This window comes from Ranitomeya variabilis, chromosome 2, assembly GCF_051348905.1.
Source record: "Ranitomeya variabilis isolate aRanVar5 chromosome 2, aRanVar5.hap1, whole genome shotgun sequence".
In the NCBI taxonomy this organism is placed as follows: domain Eukaryota; kingdom Metazoa; phylum Chordata; class Amphibia; order Anura; family Dendrobatidae; genus Ranitomeya; species Ranitomeya variabilis.
Window position 1 is genome coordinate 532123581 of NC_135233.1, and position 22736 is coordinate 532146316.

The window sequence follows — 22736 nt, forward strand, 5'->3', positions numbered from 1 at the left end:
AATTATTAACCTGATATTCCCTTCATGCTCTGTAAACAAACTGATGTGGGAGAGAGGTACCGCCTTTTTAGCTGTAGGTTTCCTGTCCTTGGTGGGCGGATCCCCTCTGTGGTGCCGTCATGGGCTCAGAGAAACAGTTATCGGTGAGTAACTACACTTTTTCCACCTAGATCCATCCTTTACCAAGCCCAAGATATCATACTGCCTTCATTTTGTCAAAGCCCATCCAGTAGTAAAAAGGAATTTCATACTCTGGACGTACGAAGAACGGTCCTTCACTATCTTCATAGGTCTAGACCCCAGAGGAAGGATATCAGAAGATCTTCATACAACACTTTTGGGGGGAAAAAGATGGGAAAGAAAGCTTTGACGGGCACAATTGCAAAATTAAGAAGGCAATATGTGGAACTTAACAAAACTAAAAGTTTGTGCCTCCAGAGAAGTTTACATCACACTTCACCAGAGCTGTGTCAGTCTCATGGACTGATAGAGCAAGTGCCTCTATCGAGCAGAGCTGCCACCTGGTCCTCAATCCATACCGTTTCAAAAGATTACAGACTGGTATTCTCAGGCTGGTAAGGGGCCATGGATATTGGCTTACTTTGCCTGGCTCTTCCCACTTGCCCTGTAGAACAACGGACAGGTATGGTGTATGTGTATTTTTTTAATATTTTTTTTTGTTTTACAGGAGATCGAGGGCTTTGATGGAATTAGTTGAGGTCGGAAGTATAGTTTAATTAAGATTATTAAAGTGTGTTTCAATTGAAGGACTTTATTCTGGCTGTCTTTATTTACCATATAACTATAGGATTAGTAATGGGCTTGATATCACCTGACAATACAATACAAAGGTGACATCAACCCCACAAATATGGACCCCACTTGCCACTGCTACAGGGCAAGTGGGAAAAGCCGGGCAAAGTGCCAGAATTGGCGCATCTAACAGATGTGCCTTTTCTGGGCAGCCACGGGCTGCTATTTTTAGGCTGGGGGGGCCAATATCCATGGCCCCTTACCAGCCTGAGAATACCAACCCCCAGCTGTCTGCTTTAGCAAGGTTGGTTGTCAAAAATGGGGGGGACCGCACTTTTTTTAATTAAAAAAAAAAAAAAAAAAAAAAAAATACGGCGTGGGGACTCCTCGCTTCTTGATAACTAGCCTTGCTGAAGCTGACAGTTGAGGGTTGCAGTCCCATCTGTGAGTTTTGCCTGACTGGTTAACAAAAATACAGGGGGCCCACGCTGGTTTTTTTTTTTTTTTTTATTTACAGAGCGGAAGATGAATACTCCTATCCGCCGCTCCTGCTCTTGCTGTTAGCAGCAGCAGGCGTCTGATGGGAGCAGTTGTCCCATCAGCTTACACAAGTGACCGGAGGTTAACTTTTATACCTCCAATCACAGCTGAGCGCTTCTGCTGTCTTTTGAGTGTGGGAACTGTTTCTCTCTGACTGGCGGGGATGACTTTGCTGCCAATCATAAGCGGTGTTTGCCATGCTGTCATGCACATGACAGCGCAACAAACACCCTGTGTTTGGGCATCCTAACCCAAACATTAACACGGACTTCCTGGTGAGTTCTGCGTTCAGTGTCCATGCCCAAACACTAGGTGCTTAGTACGGACTCTGACCTTTAGTGTTTGGGTTCGCCCATCTCTAGTGCTTGCATCAGATAAGCATAAGAAACATCATCCTATTGTGCACATTGGATGAGATAGATACATACATATCCCAATGTGTGAATTATATTTGATATATGTACAGAAGACCTTCCCACCTTCTCTCCATCTCAACAGCCCAAAACTGAATTGCTTTGGCTATTGTGTGTTTTTTTTTTTTTTTTTTTTTTTTTGTAATTTCAACAGGTTTATTAATCAAAATCAGTTAAGTGCGTGTACTCAAGAACCGAACACATGATTGTGCCCCTAGTCTGGCTGAAGACAGCACTAGTATCTGCTGCTGACATTTTTGTCATCCGGTCTGGGCAGTTTTACTGGTATTTTTCTACAGCCCTGAAGTTTGTTGTTCAGCTATAAACTAGATAATTCCAGGTAGTCTCTATTGTACCCAGCGACCTCTTCCGATCCTGGACTATTGTCAACAGCTTCTATGGTTTGTAAGACAGTGTTTGTCATAATGAAGCCTTGTCTGACTAGTGCTTAATTAACATGGACGACGTCATTGTGTAAATGTTCATCTAAATACCAAGCAATTTGGCATTCTTGTGAAGAAAAACTTGCTGCCCAATCGCCCTCTGGGCTTAACTGAGAAGTTTCTGTCCTGCTCTTGGAATGGTTCTAATAGAGTGAAATGAAGTGACTACTACCACAGATGGCTAAGCATAATTCTCACTCCAGAGACCCTACGTTCACTGCTCCAGTAGATGTGAATACTCTACCAGGTGGTAGATGTTGCAGAACAGTTTACTAGTGAAATCCCATCTGTGAAAGTCTTGTAACCTTTGCCTTATTGGAAAAATTAAAATGAAGTATTGCAATGATGGACAAACCATAGGACGGTTAGGTCGTGTTACTGTGGTGCCTCTGGAAAGAGCAACTCATTTGGTCCCATCTTGGCTACTGGGAGGCAAGAACTGGCCCAAGGGTTATTTAAAAGGACATGTAAGTGAAAGCTGCCACCCAAGACAGAAGGATCTGGTGTTAAAGGCTATGACTAATGACAACTTATCCTTCTCAGCTCCCTATCTACATGTCCCACTGCATATAGGAAATTGTCCTTCCTTACATCCCTCTTGTGTAGAGCTTAAGATTATCATCTTTGGGGGGCAATTACCTGCCTTACTCTAGATTAGCAATTATTGACAGTGCAAATGTCTGGTCTTGTTTCATTCATCCCACCCCCAAAAAGTTCTTGTGCCACTACTTTTAAGAATCTCAAACCAACAAGGGGTAAGTAAAGACACTTTTGGGTTGCCTTTCATTGCAATGCTGGGAAAATAGAGTTTATGCTGAGAATCCAGATAATATAGAAAAGTAGGAGACAAAAAAAGCGCAAATAGGGTCTTATCCTCAGGATTGCTTCTAATCAATTATGAGAGAACTGCTCACCTGGTGGTTCACAGTAAAGGCGTGTAGTTTGTCAGCTGCTGCAGATCCACAGGTCGGCGCTGTGACCTCTTAGAGACGTTATAATAGATGAATGTGGATAAAATCCGCGCTGCTGCGACAAATAATGGATCCAGATATAGTTATAAGGTGTTCGGGTGGTTTATTCAACGCGTTTCGAAGCTCATGGCTTCTTCTTTAGGAAGTTTCCACACAGAGATCTCTGTGTGGAAACTTCCTGAAGAAGAAGCCATGAGCTTCGAAACGCGTTGAATAAACCACCCGAACACCTTATAACTATATCTGGATCCATTATTTGTCGCAGCAGCGCGGATTTTATCCACATTCATCTATTATAGAGAATCCAGATAAGTCATATGGCCCTTTACAGTAGACGCCTCCATCCTTTACTTATAGACATAATGTGATCTTGCTGCATTTTGTATAGTAACTGGCAATGTATCCCTTGCAGGCATGTACAGGCCAACTTCCAGGCCTCTCCCCTCCAGTCACAGAACCTAGATGATCTTTGGGATAATCTCAGTTTGACTCCTGCTGACCCGGAACAGATGAATCTCCCAATAGACCTACCTTCCAAAGGTGAGTTTCAAAGTTACATGATGTACCACTGCAGTCTGCCAAGTCTCTCTGTGATACAGTATGGGAGTCATAAGTTTGTGCACCCCTTACCCACCTTCCAAATTGCTTACCAAAGTTAAAATTCCCCTATAGTGAGGCATTACTCAATCATTTTTTTCAAAAGCCATGGTCTGGGCATGTAATGTACGTACATGTCTAGTATTCCTTTTGGTTCTTCTTGCTAAAAAAAAGTAAACCAATGGTGAGAAGGTTCCCTTTATGGCAAATTGTTTGTTTTTTGTTTAATCCTCATACTCCTTTTGACTACCTAACCTTTTGTCTTTCATATGAATTATTGCCATATCAGATCATAGTAATCGGTTCATCTGCACATTGGGTACTTGAGAAATGCATCAGATTGTCAGCCTGTGCCATGGAGTAACATACCAAACTCCTCTGGCTGAACCATTCAGTAACCCATCATTACAATTTCAATCCCTTTTCGTATCAAAGTACTTCTCAACAGTTAATTTTGTGTCCATTTTTAACGAATTTAAAGATCCTTGAATGTTTGCCTCGAAGGGAAATCTATTGCCAGCCTGGTAACAAACAAGTCTATTGAAGGACACAGTTCAGGGCATTGTTCGCATCTCGTTGTCACATTCATTATAAAGTATGATGACAACCTCAGAAGCCAGTGAATGGGTTTCTTATATTGTAATCTCAATTTTCATTTACTGAATAATGGCTTTAGGCTTAAAATTGTAAAAGGCAATCTTTGTAACAATGGTGTTAATTGTCTTATAAGGAACTGTAAATGGACACTGGATCCTCACTATCTGTTAACGCTATTCTAAATCTATAAATATTCTAGATTCTGTTCTTTCAAGTGGTTTGTCCTTTCCAAAGCTGCCATGGAATAGGAGTTTAGGAAGTTCTAGAATTAAAGGTCCTTTTACATGGACCATCCAGCGATACAATATGGTTGCCAATTGGTAAACTTTTTATTGATTTGGCAGTCATTTAAATGCCTGGCTGGTGAGTCCAAAGCCAACGATATTCACTATACTAGATCTGTTACGATGCCGAGAGCAATGTCAGCCTAAATCCTGGTTACCACTGAGAACGACCTTTTATGCTACATATAAGATCATCTTGCGAGTTCGACATTTTTTAGAAATACTCGCTCACTTATCTTGCCGTGTAAATGCCCCTTAAAGGCCCCGTCTCACATAGCGAGATCGCTGCTGAGTCACAAGTTTTGTGACGCAACAGCGACCTCAGTAGCGATCTTGCTATATGTGACACGTACCAGCGATCAGGCCCCTGCTGCGAGATCGCTGGTCGTGTCGGAATGGCCTGGACCTTTTTTTTGGTCGTTGAGGTCCCGCTGACATCGCTGAATCGGTGTGTGTGACACCGATCCAGCGATGTCTTCACTGGTAACCAGGGTAAACATCGGGTTACTAAGCGCAGGGCCGCGCTTAGTAACCCGATGTTTACCCTGGTTGCCAAAAAAAACAAACAGTACATACTCACCATCTGTTGCCCGTCAGGTCCCTTGGCGTCTGCTTCCTGCTCTGACTGCCGCCGTAAAGTGAGAGCACAGCAGTGACGTCACCGCTGCGCTCTGCTCTCACTGTACGGCGGCACACAGTCAGAGCGGGAAGCAGACGCCAAGGGACCTGACTGGCAACAGATGGTGAGTATGTAGTGTTTGTTTTTTTTGGTAACCAGGGTAAACATCGGGTTACTAAGCGCGGCCCTGCACTTAGTAACCCGATGTTTACCCTGGTTACCCGGGTGCTGCAGGGGGACTTCGGCATCGTTGAAGACAGTTTCAACGATGCCGAAGTCGTTCCCCTGATCGTTGGTCGCTGGAGAGAGCTGTCTGTGTGACAGCTCCCCAGCGACCACACAGCGACAAAACAGCGACGCTGCAGCGATCAGCATCGTTGTCTGTATCGCTGCAGCGTTGCTGTGTGAGACGGGGCCTTAAGGGTTGGAACTTTTTGAGATCTTGTCTAGTGATGAGTGAGTGTAGTCGTTGCTCGGGTTTTCCGGAGCACGCTGCTCGGGTGGTCTCTCGAGAATTTGACTGCTTGGAGATTTAGTTTTCATCGCGGCAGCTGAATGATTTATAGCTACTAGCCAGGCTGACTACATGTGGGGGTTGCCTGGTTGCTAGGGTATCCCCACATGTAATCAAGCAGGCTAGTAGCTGTAAATCATTCAGCTGCCGCGATGAAAACTAAATCTCCAAGCAGTCATAAATACTCGGAGACCATCTGACTGTGCTCGGGGAAAACCCGAGCAACGAGTACTCGCTCATCAGTAATCTTGTCTAGTACCTTGCTTGTTGACCTAACCTAGCTAAGTTGATATTTCCTTACATCCTGCAACACCTCTAAATGTAGATATCAACATCTAGATTATTTAGTACAGATTTTTATCATGTAGTCATGTAAATATACAAAAACCTCTTTAGAGAGGCTGAGGACTGATTCTAGTGCCACCTGTGGAAGTAGCAATCTTAAGTCAAGATCTACCCTTTAAAGGGCCTTAAAATTAGACCAAATCAAACTCCACTTGCAGACATGTTTCGGGGTGTTAGCCCATCAGTGCAAAGTAGTTCTTGGTTTGGCTCAGTGAGGTCTTTGAAAAGAGGCCCAAGACAGTGTTTCTTATGGCGAGTGCCAAGACAGAATAGAGAACCTTTGAAGTAATGAGTGCTATTCTGTGAAATGTGATGGATCTAGTCCTCGTCCTCTTTATAAAACGATATTTCAATTCCCAGAAAACCATTGTATGGGCTACAAGTTTCATGCCAACTTGGTGTTCTCCAAAAGTGGAATTGTTGCTCCTTTTAGACTGGCTATCAAGTAAGGGCACAGATTGAGGTCTCCTTTTTGAAAGGGTAGGGGGGGGAACCTCCCACACTCATTACTTGGTTCATGAATAAAGCCAGATGGTACAGCGCATATTCTGTTGCATCCTGTTTGAAGGTGCACTGACTCCTTGAGGTTATGGTGACCTGCTTTTCTAATTCTACCTTCTCCTTTCTTATTTAAATTTTTTTTTTTAATAAAGTTCTCTGTGAAGTCTGGCAGGAACAGACAATTCGGCGGCTGCTTCAGCTGGTCGATCTACCAGTGCTGGATTCACTTTTGGAAAGTGCCCCTGCAGCAGAGAAGCCAGAGTCATCGACGAGTGAGCATCTGATCATAACCAGTCAGTATCTGGACCGGGAGATTCTCAAGGCATTCAGTAACTCTCAGTAAGTGACTGTGAATATCTGTAAGGGTACCGTCACACAGTCACACTTTGATCGCTACGACGGTACGATTCGTGACGTTCCAGCGATATCCATACGATATCGCTGTGTCTGACACGCAGCAGCGATCAGGGATCCTGCTGAGAATCGTACGTCGTAGCAGATCGTTTGGAACTTTCTTTCGTCGCTTGATCACCCGCTGACATCGCTGGATCGTTGTGTGTGACAGCGATCCAGCGATGTGTTCGCTTGTAACCAGGGTAAACATCGGGTAACTAAGCACAGGGCCGCGCTTAGTAACCAGATGTTTACCGTGGTTACCAGCGTAAAAGTAAAAAAAACAAACAGTACATACTTACATTCCGGTGTCTGTCCTCCGGCGTCTCAGCTTCTCTGCACTGTGAGCGCCTGCCGGCCGGAAAGCGAGCACAGCGGTGACGTCTGACGTCACCGCTGTGCTTTCCGGCTCTGCTGCTTACACAGTGGAGAGAAGCAGAACGCCGGGGCACAGACACCGGAATGTAAGTATGTACGGTTTGTTTTTTTTACGTTTACGCTGGTAACCAGGGTAAACATCGGGTTACTAAGCGCAGCCCTGCGCTTAGTAACCCGATGTTTACCCTGGTTACCCGGGGACTTCGGCATCGCTCCAGCGCCGTGATTGCAACGTGTGACCGCAGTCTACGACGCTGGAGCGATACTCATACGACGCTGCGACGTCACGGATCATGCCGTCGTAGCGTCCAAAGTGTTACTGTGTGACAGTGCCCTAAGCCTTCTATAGGAGAATACTACAATAAAGATAAGATCTTATGCAAGCTACTCTTGTTGTAGGGCAGATGAATGGGTTTCTGCTGCTGTGGATTGCTTGGAGTTCTTCCCTGATCAAATAGTGGTGGAACTGAGCAGAAATCTTCCGGAACATCAAGGCAAGGATGGATCGTGGAAACTACTGCTCTTTGAGACCTTAAGCAAGTACTACAGCCAGAACCGGGTACCCTTGGTTACTAACCCATTCTTCGACATTCACACAGGCATTGCTGAGCTCTTGGGTGAGGTTTTATTCTTTACTTGTGTAACACCATGCAAACTGTTCTGGTTGGACAGTAAGGGATCTCCTTTGCTGACAACTTCTGGCATAGCTGTTGAAGTCTTGATAGGGTGACAGCCTCTACCATACACTATACATATGCTCTTAACAAGGAGGGGACAATGAGCAACAACTGTCTGACAATGGACTCATTGTAGATTCAAAGTGGTTCAGGCTGTGACTCTCAATATGCCGAATCTGGGTTCCAAAGCAAAATCTGGAACCGAGCCTCATACAACCATGTCTTGTGTAACAGGGGCTCTGCCCACCATGGACTGTGTGTATGCTACTTCTGCATTCCTTTAGCCACACCTAGTGTACCAGTGGGTCTACATTCCTTCCTTTAATCTTGAGACCAGTGCATCCTGCACTGTCAGAACAGTGTCTGATATAATACAAAATATAGTGCCCATGGCCTGGTTGGGGTACCTCTAAGCACTGTTGGGGAATTCGCGGTTTAGTCTTCAGTCACTTTAATGAAGTTACCTTTTACATATTTCTATGACACAGCTAAAGATCTGTAATTGTCATTTAAGGTATGTAGGGAGCTGATGTAAGTAATGACTTCAGGTGAATCACTAGTAATCATGCAATTTGTCAACAAGTATTTTTGGTGTTGAAACAACTCTTAATGCTTGTTATACCATTCACATGATGGAAAACGCCAGTCTAAATGTGCTAGGGAGGAAGAGACTAAAATCACAGCAACAAGGAATGTGGTACTGACTAGTTGCCCATAGAGCCTGTTTAGACCACTGGTGTATAAAAGTTCACCTTGAGCTATTAAGCATAGTCCTGCATTAGTAACTCAGGAAGTCAGTGGACGTCATTGCACGGCACGGTCGTTAGTTCTTGCTGAACGTGACAAATCTGCGACTTGTTCTTGCGGTCTCCTTTAATGGTCATAATTGTCAATAGAAGTGATGAGCTTCCAGGTTCACCAGCATTGCTGCCACACCATGTGGACTTTTATATTGTATATGGTAACAATCTATGAGCAGCATATTCGGCGGTGCTGCAAAATGCTTTGTCTAAAATAATATAAATCCAAACCAAATAGAACACTTTTGATATTGGAACGCCCAATACATACAGGGGTTGGACAAAATAATGTAAACACCTAATTTTTTGGCATCATAATCTTCGAACATGTGATAAACATGCAAACCGTGACATGGTAATATTTTGTAGCTGATTATTTGTGATGTGTATGTAAATTAGTTTGTTTAGCATAATTGTAAGAACATTGATGAGATCCTGATACCAATGGCAGAGCGCTCGGATTTTCAAAGAGGCCAAATTGTTGGTGCTCGTATGGCAGGTGCTAGTGTAACAGAGTGCCCGAATGCTTGGCGTGTCAAGAGGTACTGTCTCCAAAGTAATGACTGCGTTTGAAAGAGAAAGGGAAAAACGTCCGCAGCAAAGCACAGGTCCGGCCGAATGTTAAAGTTGACTGAGAGAGACTGTCGGACTCTAAAGGGGATTGTGAGAGGATCACAAGACCACGGCTCCAAAAATCACTGCTGAGCTCAATGAACACCTACAGAACCCAGTTTCCATGAAAACTGTTCGTCAGGAGCTGCACAAATCTGGATTCCACGGAAGAGCTGCATTTAGAAAACCACTGCTCTCAATGACAAATGTTTCCAAGCATTTAGAGTGGTGTAGAAACCTCCAGAATTGGTCCCTCGAGCAGTGGAAACATGTGATATTCTCAGACGAATCATCGTTTACCCTATTTCCGAAATCCGGCCGAGTGTATGTTTGGAGACAGCCGAAAGAAGCATTCCATCCAGACTGCCCTCTCCCAACCGTAAAACATGGTGGAGGTTCTGTGATGATCTGTGGTGCTATTTCGTGCAGATCCGCCTGGCCAATGATATCCCTTCATGGAAGAATTAACAGCCGAGATTATTTAGGCATTTTGGGCGACCAAGTGCATCCAATGGTTCAAGCACTGTTCCTGGAGGGGAACGCCATGTTTCAGGATGATAATGCACCAATTCATACAGCTAGAATCATTAAAGCATGGTGCGAGGAACATTCTAATGTAGTACAGCATCTCATCTGGCCCCCACAATCCTCAGACCTCAACATTATTGAGCATTTATGGTAGATTTTAGAGATTCAAGTTAGACGTCGACTTCTGCCGCCATCGTTGCTCAAAGAACTGGAGGGTGTTTTAACTGCAGAATGGGCTAAAATTCCTTTGGAAACAATTCACACCTTGTATGAATCCATACCTCGGAGAATTGAGGCTGTAATTGCTGCGAAAGGTGGACCTACACCATATTCAACTAACTTTTGTTGATTTTTCCAGGTGTTTTCCATTATTTTGTCCAACGCCTGTACATCACAATAATTCGATGTCTTAAGCAGTCTCTTTCGAGAGGACACTCTTGAATGCAATAATACCCAAAAAGGAAAGAAAGGAGTATTCAGTCCACAAATCCGTAAAAAATGTTTATAAATTTACTAGATAATCAATTAATAACATACCAAGTTAATATAACAAACATGTACATAAGGAGGGATCAGATCAGACACAGGAATACCAGCAGGATGTCATGAAAGTGAAAAAGTGCCTAGTGCTCATAATTCTTATGGGAAGCATTCACAATATACCCCTATTATAGGATGCATTTAGCCGAATACGTATTCGTTGCTCGATGGCAACATTGTAATATATAGCAGTGCTTATTTAAGAATGCTTACCCATATAGTAGTAAGGTGCCGGACCCGTGTCTCGCCGCTTCCGACCCGCGTTTCGCTGCTCTTTTTCAAGGTGCGGTGATGTAATGTGTGTGTGTGGGCTGGTGTTTAAATGTTATCGCACCGGAACCTGTAACGCCGGCGCATGTCTCTGGAACTGCATGCTGGTACTAACATCACTTCCGGCAGGGCGGAGTAACACTGCGTGTCAGCGGGCACGTCTAAATGACGTCACTGGAACGCAAGTGTCATCCATGGTCGCCATCAGTGATGCTCCGGTCAGTGCCACAGAAGACATGCGCACAACAGGACACGGTGCGGTATAGGGAGACGTTGGAAGTTGCAGCATACTGCATATTAGGAAATTGGAGGATAATTGGGTGCTACCATCAAATGTTAATACTACCAATATTATTAATGAATATAAATAGATGTGTACTAATAATGAAACAAGAATAGGAAATATAATTAAATACCATATATAAATATGCATAATAACAATATAATTTGTAAGTGATACAGTGACATACAAATATATACTCACCGGCCACTTTATTAGGTACACCATGCTAGTAACGGGTTGGACCCCCTTTTGCCTTCAGAACTGCCTCAATTCTTCGTGGCATAGATTCAACAAGGTGCTGGAAGCATTCCTCAGAGATTTTGGTCCATATTGACATGATGGCATCACACAGTTGCCGCAGATTTGTCGGCTGCACATCCCAAAGATGCTCCATACAAGGCAGGATGGATCCATGCTTTCATGTTGTTTACGCCAAATTCTGACCCTACCATCCGAATGTCGCAGCAGAAATCGAGACTCATCAGACCAAGCAACGTTTTTCCAATCTTCTACTGTCCAATTTCGATGAGCTTGTACAAACTGTAGCCTCAGTTTCCTGTTCTTAGCTGAAAGGAGTGGTACCCGGTGTGGTCTTCTGCTGCTGTAGCCCATCTGCCTCAAAGTTCGACGCACTGTGCGTTCAGAGATGCTCTTAGGCCTACCTTGGTTGTAACGGGTGGCGATTTGAGTCACTGTTGCCTTTCTATCAGCTCGAACCAGTCTGCCCATTCTCCTCTGACCTCTGGCATCAACAAGGCATTTCCGCCCACAGAACTGCCGCTCACTGGATTTTTTTTCTTTTTCGGACCATTCTCTGTAAACCCTAGAGATGGTTGTGCGTGAAAATCCCAGTAGATCAGCAGTTTCTGAAATACTCAGACCAGCCCTCCTGGCACCAACAACCATGCCACGTTCAAAGGCACTCAAATCACCTTTCTTCCCCATACTGATGCTCGGTTTGAACTGCAGGAGATTGTCTTGACCATGTCTACATGCCTAAATGCACTGAGTTGCCGCCATGTGATTGGCTGATTAGAAATTAAGTGTTAACAAGAAGTTGGACAGGTGTACCTAATAAAGTGGCCGGTGAGTGTGTGTGTGTGTGTGTGTGTGTGTGTGTGTATGTGTGTGTGTGTATATATATATATATATATATATAAATATATATATATATATATATATATATATATATATATATATATATGTATGTATATGTGTGTGTGTCACTCTATTGCCAATAAATAAATGGTGCATGAAAAATAATATAATGTTGTGATCCAATTCATCCTTCAAATTTCTAGTCCATGGAGGAAAGCTGCAAGAATGACACTTCCAAAGTAATTCTCCGGCCCCAGTTATGCCAATTCACACTTCAGAGGGGTAATATTAATCAACAGAACAATACTAAAAAATAAAACCTTAAAATTAATGTCCGTAAAACATAACCAACATCAAAACACAAAAGAAATTTAAAACCAAGACTGAGAAATTGTATCTCTAACCTACAAAAATGAACTAAAGCTCAACTGTTCATTGAGGCCTGTCAGTTCCACGGTATTTAATACCGTGATCCACCAACATTCCCTTTGAGCCAAAATACGCTTGGGGTCTACGCTTGGCAGAAAACGCAAGTCAGAATCTGCGCCTCTTTGGTATGTGCACACGTTGCAGATTTTTGTGCAGAATTCTTCCTTCCCTCCCCCTGCAGATTTCTATTATGGAATGGGTTCAGAAACGCTGCAGATCTGCAAAAAGAATTGACATGGTCCTTTTTTTAATCTGCTGCGTTTTCGGTGCAGATTTTTCCACACTATTAGCACAGCATTCTTTTTTTTTTTTTGTACTGTAAATCACTTGCAGATCTGCAGCGTTTCTGTGCGGGGAAAAAAAGCTGCAGATCTGCAGGAAATCTGCAACGTGTTCACATACTTTAAATGTTTTAAATGTGTTTTTTTTTTTTTTTTTTTTTTTTTTTCCTGCAGGCTCATCCCCTCACTCTTTTCCCACACTGCCCTTATAACACTGTCTTTTTATTACTGATTTCCACTGTAATTGGGTCAGGAGGAGGAAGCACTGATTTCTCTGCTTCACTGTTGTGTAGCATGATAGAGAAGGCAAACATAACACACTGTTCATCTCCTCTGTGGGGGAGTCTGGCTGTGTCTGATAGCTGTACAATCACCTGCAAACTGCTTACTCTGCATTGACCTTTTAAAATGTCTGTGCAGAGTAGTGTGGACTGCAGGAAGTTTGTGGAAGGTCTGGAAGTGCTTAAAAACCTAAACCGGACATCTACATTTTCCAGAATAACTAGTATCGGCTTATGACAGTTGCAATACATGATCAGGCTATTTGGCGTTATTTGGTTTTCAGTAACTATACAATATTTTAGACTAATCACTGCTGATAGACTTTTTGTATAATATTAATAAAATACATTAATATGTATTTGTTTATAGTGAATGGTAAGACTGAACCAGCATTGGAAGCCACACAGCTGTGCTTGAAGCTCTTAGATTCCCAAAGTCGTGAAGAATTCCGCCGCCTCCTATATTTCATGGCAGTTGCTGCAGAACCTTCAGAGTTCAGACTCCATGAAGAGGTAAAACTGAGTGTGAGGAATGGAATGCAAAGGATTACAAATGGATACATCTCTTATAAATTTTCAGTGATCTGATTTCTAAGGTGCCCTTGCCTCTAGCAGTAGATCTACCACTGTCTGAATCGCAATGCCTTACCATCTTAGGCTATGTGCAGACTTTGCGGGTTTAGTGCAGATCCGCAGCGTTTTTTTCCGTGCAGAAATGCTGCAGATCTGCAAGTGATTTACAGTACAATGTATATCAATGGAAAAAAAATTGCTGTGCTAATGGTGGGGAAAATTTCACACGGAAAACGCTGCGGATCAAAAGGAGCCTGGCATTTATTTTTGCGGATCTGCAGCGTTTTTGTACCCATTCCATTATAGAAATCCGCAGGGGTAAAAACACATCAAATCCGCACCTGCGTTTTCTGCCAAGAGATGCAGAATCTGCACAATTTTCCAGAGGAAAATCTGCAGCGTGTGCACATAGCTAGTGGTGCTAGAGATGAATATACTCGTTACTTGAGATTTCTCGAGCATTCTCGGGGGTCCTCCGAGTATTTTTTTTTTTTTTTTTGTGCTCAGAGATTTTCTTGCTTCAGCTGAATGACTTGCATCTGATAGCCAGCATAAGTACATGTGGGGGTTGCCTGGTTGCTAGGGAATCCCCACATGTACTTATGCTGGCTAACAGATGTAAATCATTCAGCTGCGGCAAGAAAAACTAAATCTCCGAGCACTAAAAACTCTTGAGGACCCCCGAGCACGCTCTAGGAATCTCAAGTAACGAGTATATTCGCTCACTACACATAGCCTTAGTCTTTTACGTCCTATCAATGAAACCAACAGCTATTGGGTGTGGCATTTGTGAATATGGTTGAAACATGTGATTGGAATGCCCCCACGTTGTGTATGTTTAGCAAGTGAATCAATACCTACCAAGAGATACGGCCTTCCCAAAACCCTGTCTGATGACAAATGCACACTTAGCAGGATGCAGCAGGCCTCCACTGATAAACGCAAGGGGCAGCACAGGTGCAAACTACTTAATAAAAACAGCCACCCCCGCAACAGCCAGACATTGCCGGGGTTGGCTGCCTAGTAGAAAAAAATGCACATTGATATAACTCACATAGGACGCCAGTCACACAGGTAAGTGTGATGCAGTGTCTGGCATGCAGCCTATGCAGAAAAACCTAACCAACAAAAAGGGGCCTGGCCGCATCCTGCAAAAAAAAAAAAAAAAAATTACATAGTGCAAAAAATTAATGCATATGATAAACACATACATTATGAGGTCTTGGGGGGGGGGGGGGGTTGTCTAGTAATGCACAGCCCCTTCAATACTACAGTTGGCTCTTCAGCTTGTACTATTGGCAGTTGCATGCATCTAAAATGGCATGGGAGGGAAAACTAAAACCAGCACTAAATACTATAATAAAGTACTTACCGTATATACTCGAGTATAAGCTGACCCCCCCCCCCCCCCCCCTAATTTTGCCACAAAAAAACTGGGAAAACTTAATGGCTCGAGTATAAGCCTAGGGTGGGAAATGCAGCAGCTAGCGGTAAATGTCAAAAGTAAAAATGGCAATAAATGTAAAATTGAGACATCAGTAGGTTAAGTGTTTTTGAATATTGATATTAAATCAAGAGCCCCATGCAATGCTCCATAAAGTTTATGATGGGCCCCATAAGATGCTCCATATTAAAATATGCCCCATATAATCCTGCATAAAGGTTAATGATGGCCCCATAAAATGCTCCATACACATTTGCCCCATATAGTGCTGCACAAACGTTGAATATGGGCCCCATAAGATGCTCCATACAGACACTTGCCCCATACAATGCTCCACAAACGTTAATTATGGCCCCATAAGATGCTCCATAAAGATATTTGCCCCATATAATGCTGCGCAAACGTTAATTATGGCCCCGTAAGATACTCCACATAGACACTTGCCCCATACAGTGCTGCACAAATGTTAATTATGGCCCCATAAGATGCTCCATACAGACACTTGCCCCATTTGCTGTTGCTGCGATGAAAAAAAAAAAATCACATGCTCTCCTCTCGTCGCTCAGGCCCCCGGCACTTGCTATAGTCACCTTTCCTCGTTCCGGTACCGCTCCGTCTTCCGCGTCTTCTGCACTGATGTTAAGGCATAGGGCACGCACTAAGCACGTCACCGCGCCCTCTGACCTGAGCGTCACTGCAGAAGACTGAGCGGCACCGGAACGAGGAAAGGCAACTATCGCGCAGCACTCCCCCACCCCATTATACTCACCTGCTCCTGGCGCTGTCCCTGCAGGTCCCTGGTTCCCCGGCTCCGCAGCTTCTTCCTGTATTGAGCGGTCACCGTTACTTGCTCCCTATGGGAGGTGGAGCCACATTCATTACTGTAATGAGCAGTACCATGTGACTGCTCAGTACAGGAAGAAGCTGCGGCAGCGGGGAGCCAGGGACCTGCAGGGATCGTGCCAGGAGCAGGTGAGTATAATTAGACAGCCCCATCTCCCCCTCCCCTGCCGACCCCTGTGTATGACTCAAGTTTAAGCAGAGGGACTTTCAGCCCCAAAAAATGGGCTGAAAATCTTGGCTAATACTCGAGTATATACGGTAAATATTTTACATGGGTAGTAATGTAAAAGCCCTGGTAATAGTTGTGTGATCCCAGCATCACAATTCATCTTTTGAGGTCCTTGACCCCTTGGAGAATTGGTGTCAGGCAGCCAAATACTTTGTCCCATCTGTTTTCTGTAATCACCTGTTAGCGGGTTGTGATGACTAATAGACTGCTCTTGACATCACTATTTCTGGAATGTGGACAAGCTCTGCAGTGACAGGTTGTGTAGCACGTTGCATAGCACGTTTGCTTGGTCACTGAAATATGCAAGTAATGCATTTTCCAAATGTTGTCCTTGGGGGTGCGGTTATAGTAACATATTGTGTGCTTTTATTTGAATTCTAGAGCGATAACAGAATGACTGTGAAAAGGAAGTTTTCTAAAGCTGTCGTAAATAACAAAAATCTATCCAAAGGGAAGTGTGATCTTCTGGTGCTCTTTCTCTTGGATCATCATAAAGATGTATTTAAGGTATGTAGAGATGTTTTGAGTTGGATGAATAAAAATGTTACTTTTCCTTGTCTTATTTTTTTCGTGACAGACTACCTGGTCAGTAAGGAACACTTGTCAAATTGTAGGGTGTATGATCTATCCTTTTTTTTCCCCACTTATAACCTCATGGTGTAGTCATCCCCATCAATCTGTAAGATTAGTGATGAGCGAGTACTCGTTGCTCGGTTTTTCCAGAGCACGCTCGGGTGACCTCTGAGTATTTGTTAGTGTTCGGAGATTACGTTTTCATCCCCTCAGCTGATTGATTTACAGGTATTAGTCAGGCTGAGTACATGTGGGGGTTGCCTGGTTGCTAGGGAATCCCCACATGTAATCGAGATGGCTAATAGCTGTAAATCATTCAGCTGCGGTGATGAAAACTTAATCTCCGAACACTGACAAATACTCGGAGGTCACCCAAGCAATGAGAACTCGCTCATCACTAATCTTAATACATCAGTGACCTTTTCAAAAACAAAATACTGCTGACAGGTTCACTTTAACATGGGAAATTTTTTAAGTAAACTACAGGCATTGTCATGTTTGAGCCGTTATATTGATTAAAATATCTGGGTTTAAGAAATCTGTCTCTTGGTGGTTCAATCTTTGCAGTTTTCAGCTAGAGATGCTCGTGCTTCGGGGGGTAATGTGGGCGGGGGCTTTCTTTGGCCACCTCTTCATCATTGTTACTTAAATGACAGGTCAATGAACCTTGAGATCTGCCTCCTATTTTAAATATTGCAGTTAATATTGTGGTTTAAAAAAAATAAAAAAATAAAAAAAATTGCCTCCAGCAAAATGGTACTGGCGCATGTGCATTAGCCTCTCTAGCTTTCAGTTGGATGCTACGAAAAAGTTGGCACCAGTGGCAGATGCACAGTAGCATCTATCGACAAACTATGCTCTCAATCTGCACAAGCACCACAACATGAACATTGACTTGCAAGTTTTATTGGCTGGAGATCTAGAACTTTTTCAGAGATCATATGCCCATAGGAGTTGCCCTGAAGTCAATAGAAAGAGCTGCTAAGGTTTTGTGCATTGTATTTCTCTGCTACATGATTTCATATGGAAGCATTTCAATGTCTCTATTATGGAGCTCCTCAGTGTGATTGCTGCAGCATTCTCTCCTTTCCCCTAGATTCCTGGGTCTTTGCACAAGATGGTTAGTGATAAACTTGCAGCAATACAACAAGGAAGAGACCCTGACAAAGACACTGGTAAATTTTATTAAATATACCCAAGCATCAGTTTAAATGGAAGCGTTTGAAAAAAAAAAAAAAAAAAAATGCTTGTCAGATCTGATTTGTAAAATATTTTGTTTTTTTATTTTGTTAATGTTATGAGTTTTAAGTGTGCTTTTTATTAATGTTTTTAACCCTTTAACAACCTCCGATAAGCCTTTTAACTGCAGCAGGTAAGAGTACTTACTTTTCAGCGCTGTTAAAAAGCGGCGCTGAGGAATAAGGGTATAGTGCCTCCAGTGTTGGCAAATCTCCAGGCTCTCGGCTACCGGGGGTAGCTGAGAACATGATCAGGACCGGTTTTTATGGTCTGCTGTCACATGATCACTGTTATTCACCGAATAACGGAGATGACAAAGTCCAACTTACAAATCATTTCCCTCTCCTCTGATAGGGACCCCATTTCTCCAATATGCTGGATCATGATACCGCTGCCCTCCATGTCGTCTTCCTGAAAAAATGGCGGGTGCATGCAAAGTGCACCCACTGAGATCTGTGGACTGGTATCCTCAACAATAGGGAATTTTTCCTCTTTGTTACTATTGGTCACTAGGATACACACAATCTGTGATCAAAATAAAAAATAGTAAATCGAATCCCTCTGTCAGCCCCTTAGTTAGATAATTCTAAAATTACATTTTTCTCTTCGCCACGACAGCACCCACTTGAGAGGGGATCCGCCCCTAGGAACAGGAAACCCTATGGAGAGATAAAAGGGGCGGTCCCCCTCGCTCCCACAGTTGGTTTCCTGTTCCTACGGGAGACGCTTGGAGAGAAGAGGATACCCAGCCTGGATGCCGCTTGCGCAGTTTACCTTTATGGGACGGCAAGGGCTCCAAAAGCTGGATGCAGCGTCGGGGGTCCTATGGCAGCTTCCCCCCTCTGCTGGCAGGTACCGTGAGGCCGGGTCCGGGGAGTCGCCTGGCTCACGAAGATCCACCCAGCGGACCTGCAGGGACCGACTCGCTGGGGTAAGGTGATCCTGCGGCGCCATCTCGCATGGTGCGCAGGCAGCGTGGGTCCGGTGTATTGTCCCCCGGAAGCAGTATCGCAAACTTCCGGGGTGATTCAGGGACGGTGCCTGCGCTGACGCTGGTGGGTGCGCAGGCGCATACAGCATGGCCGCGACCCGGATGTAGCGGTCACTTCCGGGTGCAGCAGGAAGCAAGATGGCGGCCCCCATTAGAAAAGGACGCCGGCACTGATCCTCCGGCGTCCATCATGGCATCTCCGCAGGACCCAGCGATGGCTTCATCCGAAGTCACCGCTATTACGCCTGGCAGCCGCACAAGCAGCAGCCACAGATCGTCTTCTAAAAACGCCAGAGACAAAAAGTCAGGCCGGTCGGTTCCATCTGTGCCTCCGTCTCCTCCTTGTCAGCCGGTATTGTAACAACAACCTCACTGGGTGAGTGTCTGTACCCTTTTTAGGCTGATTATACTTCCCCTCTTTGTCTATATTCCTTAGGCAAAAAGAACGGGCAAAACCAAACACATACAATGTGCTTTATGCTCTCAGCCGCTCCCCGATAATTATTTAAAGAAGCTGTGCCAGCCTTGCATCGAATCCACCTTACGTGAAGAATCTTCAGTAAGGTCGGAAGATATAAGGAGTATGATTAGAGAAGAATTGCGGGCCTTCCGAAGCTCAGAAAAAATTCCCGAGAGTAGGAAAAAATATAAATTCCCCTAGGTCTGAGCAGTCCTCTGATATCGAAGATAAAGATTCGGATGGTTCCCAAAAGATCATTTCCTCAGATGATGAGCGAGATACATGCTTTCCCACAGACTGTATCGATAATTTAGTAAGATCAGTTTGTAACACCATGGGTATTGAGGACACGAAAACCCCTAAAACCCCACAGGACGTGATGTTTGCAGGCCTGTCAGAAGAAAAAACCTTCTTTTCCTGTAATTCCAGCAATAAAAAATGTAGTAAAAAAGGAGTGGGAAAGCCAGGGACAAAGAGGATTACCGTCTTCGTCAAAAAGACGCTATCCCTTTAATGATGAAGATTTCTCCATATGGTTAAAAGCCCCGAAGGTGGATGCAGCAGTGGCCTCCACTTCTAGGAAATCTTTGCTACCCGTGGAAGATTCCGGCTCCTTGCAAGACCCGCTGGACCGGAAGGCGGATACCCTCCTAAAAAGAGCATGGGAATCCTGTACGGGAGCCTTCAGGCCGGCTATATCAGCCACATGCACTGCCAGGTCCATGTTGGCCTGGTTGAATGATTTAGAAGAAGGATTAAAAAGCGGCCTTTCCCGAGATAGATTAATCTCTTCCATGCTGTAAATTAGGGGAGCTACAGCCTTTTTAGCAGATTCCTCAGCTGATTCCATACGACTAGCGGCCAAATCTGCAGGTCTGACTAACGCGGCTCGTCGGGCCTTATGGCTAAAGGGGTGGAAAGGAGATCCCCAAACAAAGTCTAAATTATGTGGTCTTCCATGCCAGGGTGAGTACCTATTTGGTACTAAGTTAGATGAAATACTAACTAAAGCGGGTGAGAGGAAGAAGGGGTTCCCCAATAACACTTATCTTCCATCCTACAGGAGAGCGTTCCGAAAGCCCATGTTTAATAGGAGAAAGGACTATAAAAACCAAGACCGCTGGGCTAATAAAGATTTTAAACAAAAAGGAGCGTTTTTTGGGAAACGTCCATTCAAACCTGAGGATAAACCCCGTTAGGACAGATCTACCCGTTGGTGGTAGGTTGTCTGTCTTCTCCTCTCAATGGCTGACAATAACTTCCAATCCGTGGGCAACTAGCCTTATATCTACGGGTCTAAAATTAAAGTTTGCCAGAGTCCCTCCGGACTCATTCTTATTGACTTCCTTAAGGTCTCAATCAAACCAGACGGATCGTTTAGAACAATAATTAACCTGAAGAGACTAAACGTCTTCTTAGAAAACCAAACCTTTAAAATGGAATCTATACGATCAACCATTGACCTTAAAGATGCATATTATCATCTACCAATCTTCATCGAACATCAGCAATATCTTCGGGTGGCAGTTATGATGGGAGGTCAAGTAAGGCATTATCAATATACAGCAATGCCCTTTGGACTGTCGATAGCCCCGAGAGTCTTCACAAAATTAATGTCGGAAGTAATGTCATATTTGAGATTAAAAGACACACTTGTAATACCATATTTAGATGACCTTTTGATAGTGGGTAACTCCTTTTCCCAATGCCATCGAGTACTTGATACAATTTCGTCCCTGCAGGAATTGGGGTGGTTAGTAAACTGGGAAAAATCCAGATTATCCCCCACAACTCGTCAAACATTCCTGGGGCTTATTCTAGATTCTACAAGTCAGAGGTGCTTTCTTCCCGACTCTAAACAAATAATTATAAACAAAGTACATTCGGTGATTAATAACCCCCTAATCTCCCTAAGAGAAGGGATGTCCCTTCTTGGTTCCTTTACATCATGTATCCCGGCTGTCCCTTGGGCTCAATACCATAGTAGAAAATTACAGTATAAAATTCTACAAGAAGAAGAGGGGTTACAGGGCCAATTAGATAGTCGGTTATCTTTACCAACAGACGTGTTAAATTCTCTTACCTGGTGGTTAGATCAGAGTCATTTTACCAGTGGGGTTCCCTGGGTGGTTAAACCTTCAAGAACAATCTTTACCGATGCCAGTCCTAGTGGTTGGGGAGCACACTTAGGAGATCAAATAGTTCAAGGTCTGTGGTCTCTTGAAGAATCGAACGATTCTTCTAATAAAAAATAACTGAAGGCTATCTATCATGCCATATGTAAATTTCTTCCACAGCTACACGGAAAGCATACAAGAATCCTTTCAGACAACATGACAGCAGTGGCATACTTAAATCACCAAGGGGGAACAAGATCAGAAGCTCTCATGTCTATAGCCGGCGACATTCTATCCATAGCAGAGGAGCACCTCCTATCCTTGTCGGCACTGCACGTGAGAGGAGTCGACAATCCAAAAGCGGATTTTCTCAGCCGCCACTCTCCGCCAAGGAGAGTGGGTTCTCAGCCGACGTATCTTTTTAATGATAGTCAAAAAATGGGGCACTCCCGAGATAGACCTTTTTGCGACCAGACGCAACAGACAAGTCAAAAGGTTCGCTTCATTGTTCCGATCCGACAATCCAGATATCTTCGATGCTCTGCAAGTCCCATGGACATTCCAGAAAGCATATGCCTTTCCCCCACTAATACTTCTTCCAACGGTGATCAGGAAGATAAGGGAAGACAGAGCTCATGTGATCTTAATAGCTCCATTTTGGCCCAAGAGGCCATGGTTTTCCTGGCTGAGAGCCATGTCAATCTCAGACCCGTGGATTCTTCCGGAGGATCAGGATCTTCTCTATCAAGGCCCCTTCAACCACCCTCAGGTGAAGGGTCTACGGTTGACAGCCTGGCATTTGAGAGGCAGCTGCTAAAAATGAGAGGGTTTTCTAACAAAGTAATTGACACTCTGCTACTAAGTAGGAAAAAATCCACCACATCCATTTATGTGAGTGCTGTTGGGTAGAGGTTTAAAAATTTTTTCCACACTATCAAACAAAATTCATATCCCTATGGTCCTAGAATTTCTTCAAAAAGGGCGCGATTTAGGTCTGGCAGTCAGTACCTTAAAAGTACATATTTCTGCGCTTGGTGCTTTATATGGTCACGATATTGCAGGTGACAGGTGGGTAGCTAGGTTTATCGCAGCTTGCCAAAGGTCAGAGACAGTCCAAATT

General features: G+C 43.9%; 1 protein-coding gene across 1 annotated transcript in view; it reads left to right on the plus strand.

The window, feature by feature from the left end:
- Positions 1-22736, plus strand: part of DEPDC7 (DEP domain containing 7) — a 93825-nt gene that overhangs the window by 65377 nt on the left and 5712 nt on the right. Inside the window, exons 3-8 of the mRNA XM_077288102.1 lie at positions 3533-3660; positions 6730-6916; positions 7748-7965; positions 13518-13660; positions 16618-16743; positions 17906-17984. Coding sequence (XP_077144217.1) covers positions 3533-3660; positions 6730-6916; positions 7748-7965; positions 13518-13660; positions 16618-16743; positions 17906-17984 — 881 coding nt within the window. The remainder of the gene's footprint in view (positions 1-3532; positions 3661-6729; positions 6917-7747; positions 7966-13517; positions 13661-16617; positions 16744-17905; positions 17985-22736) is intronic.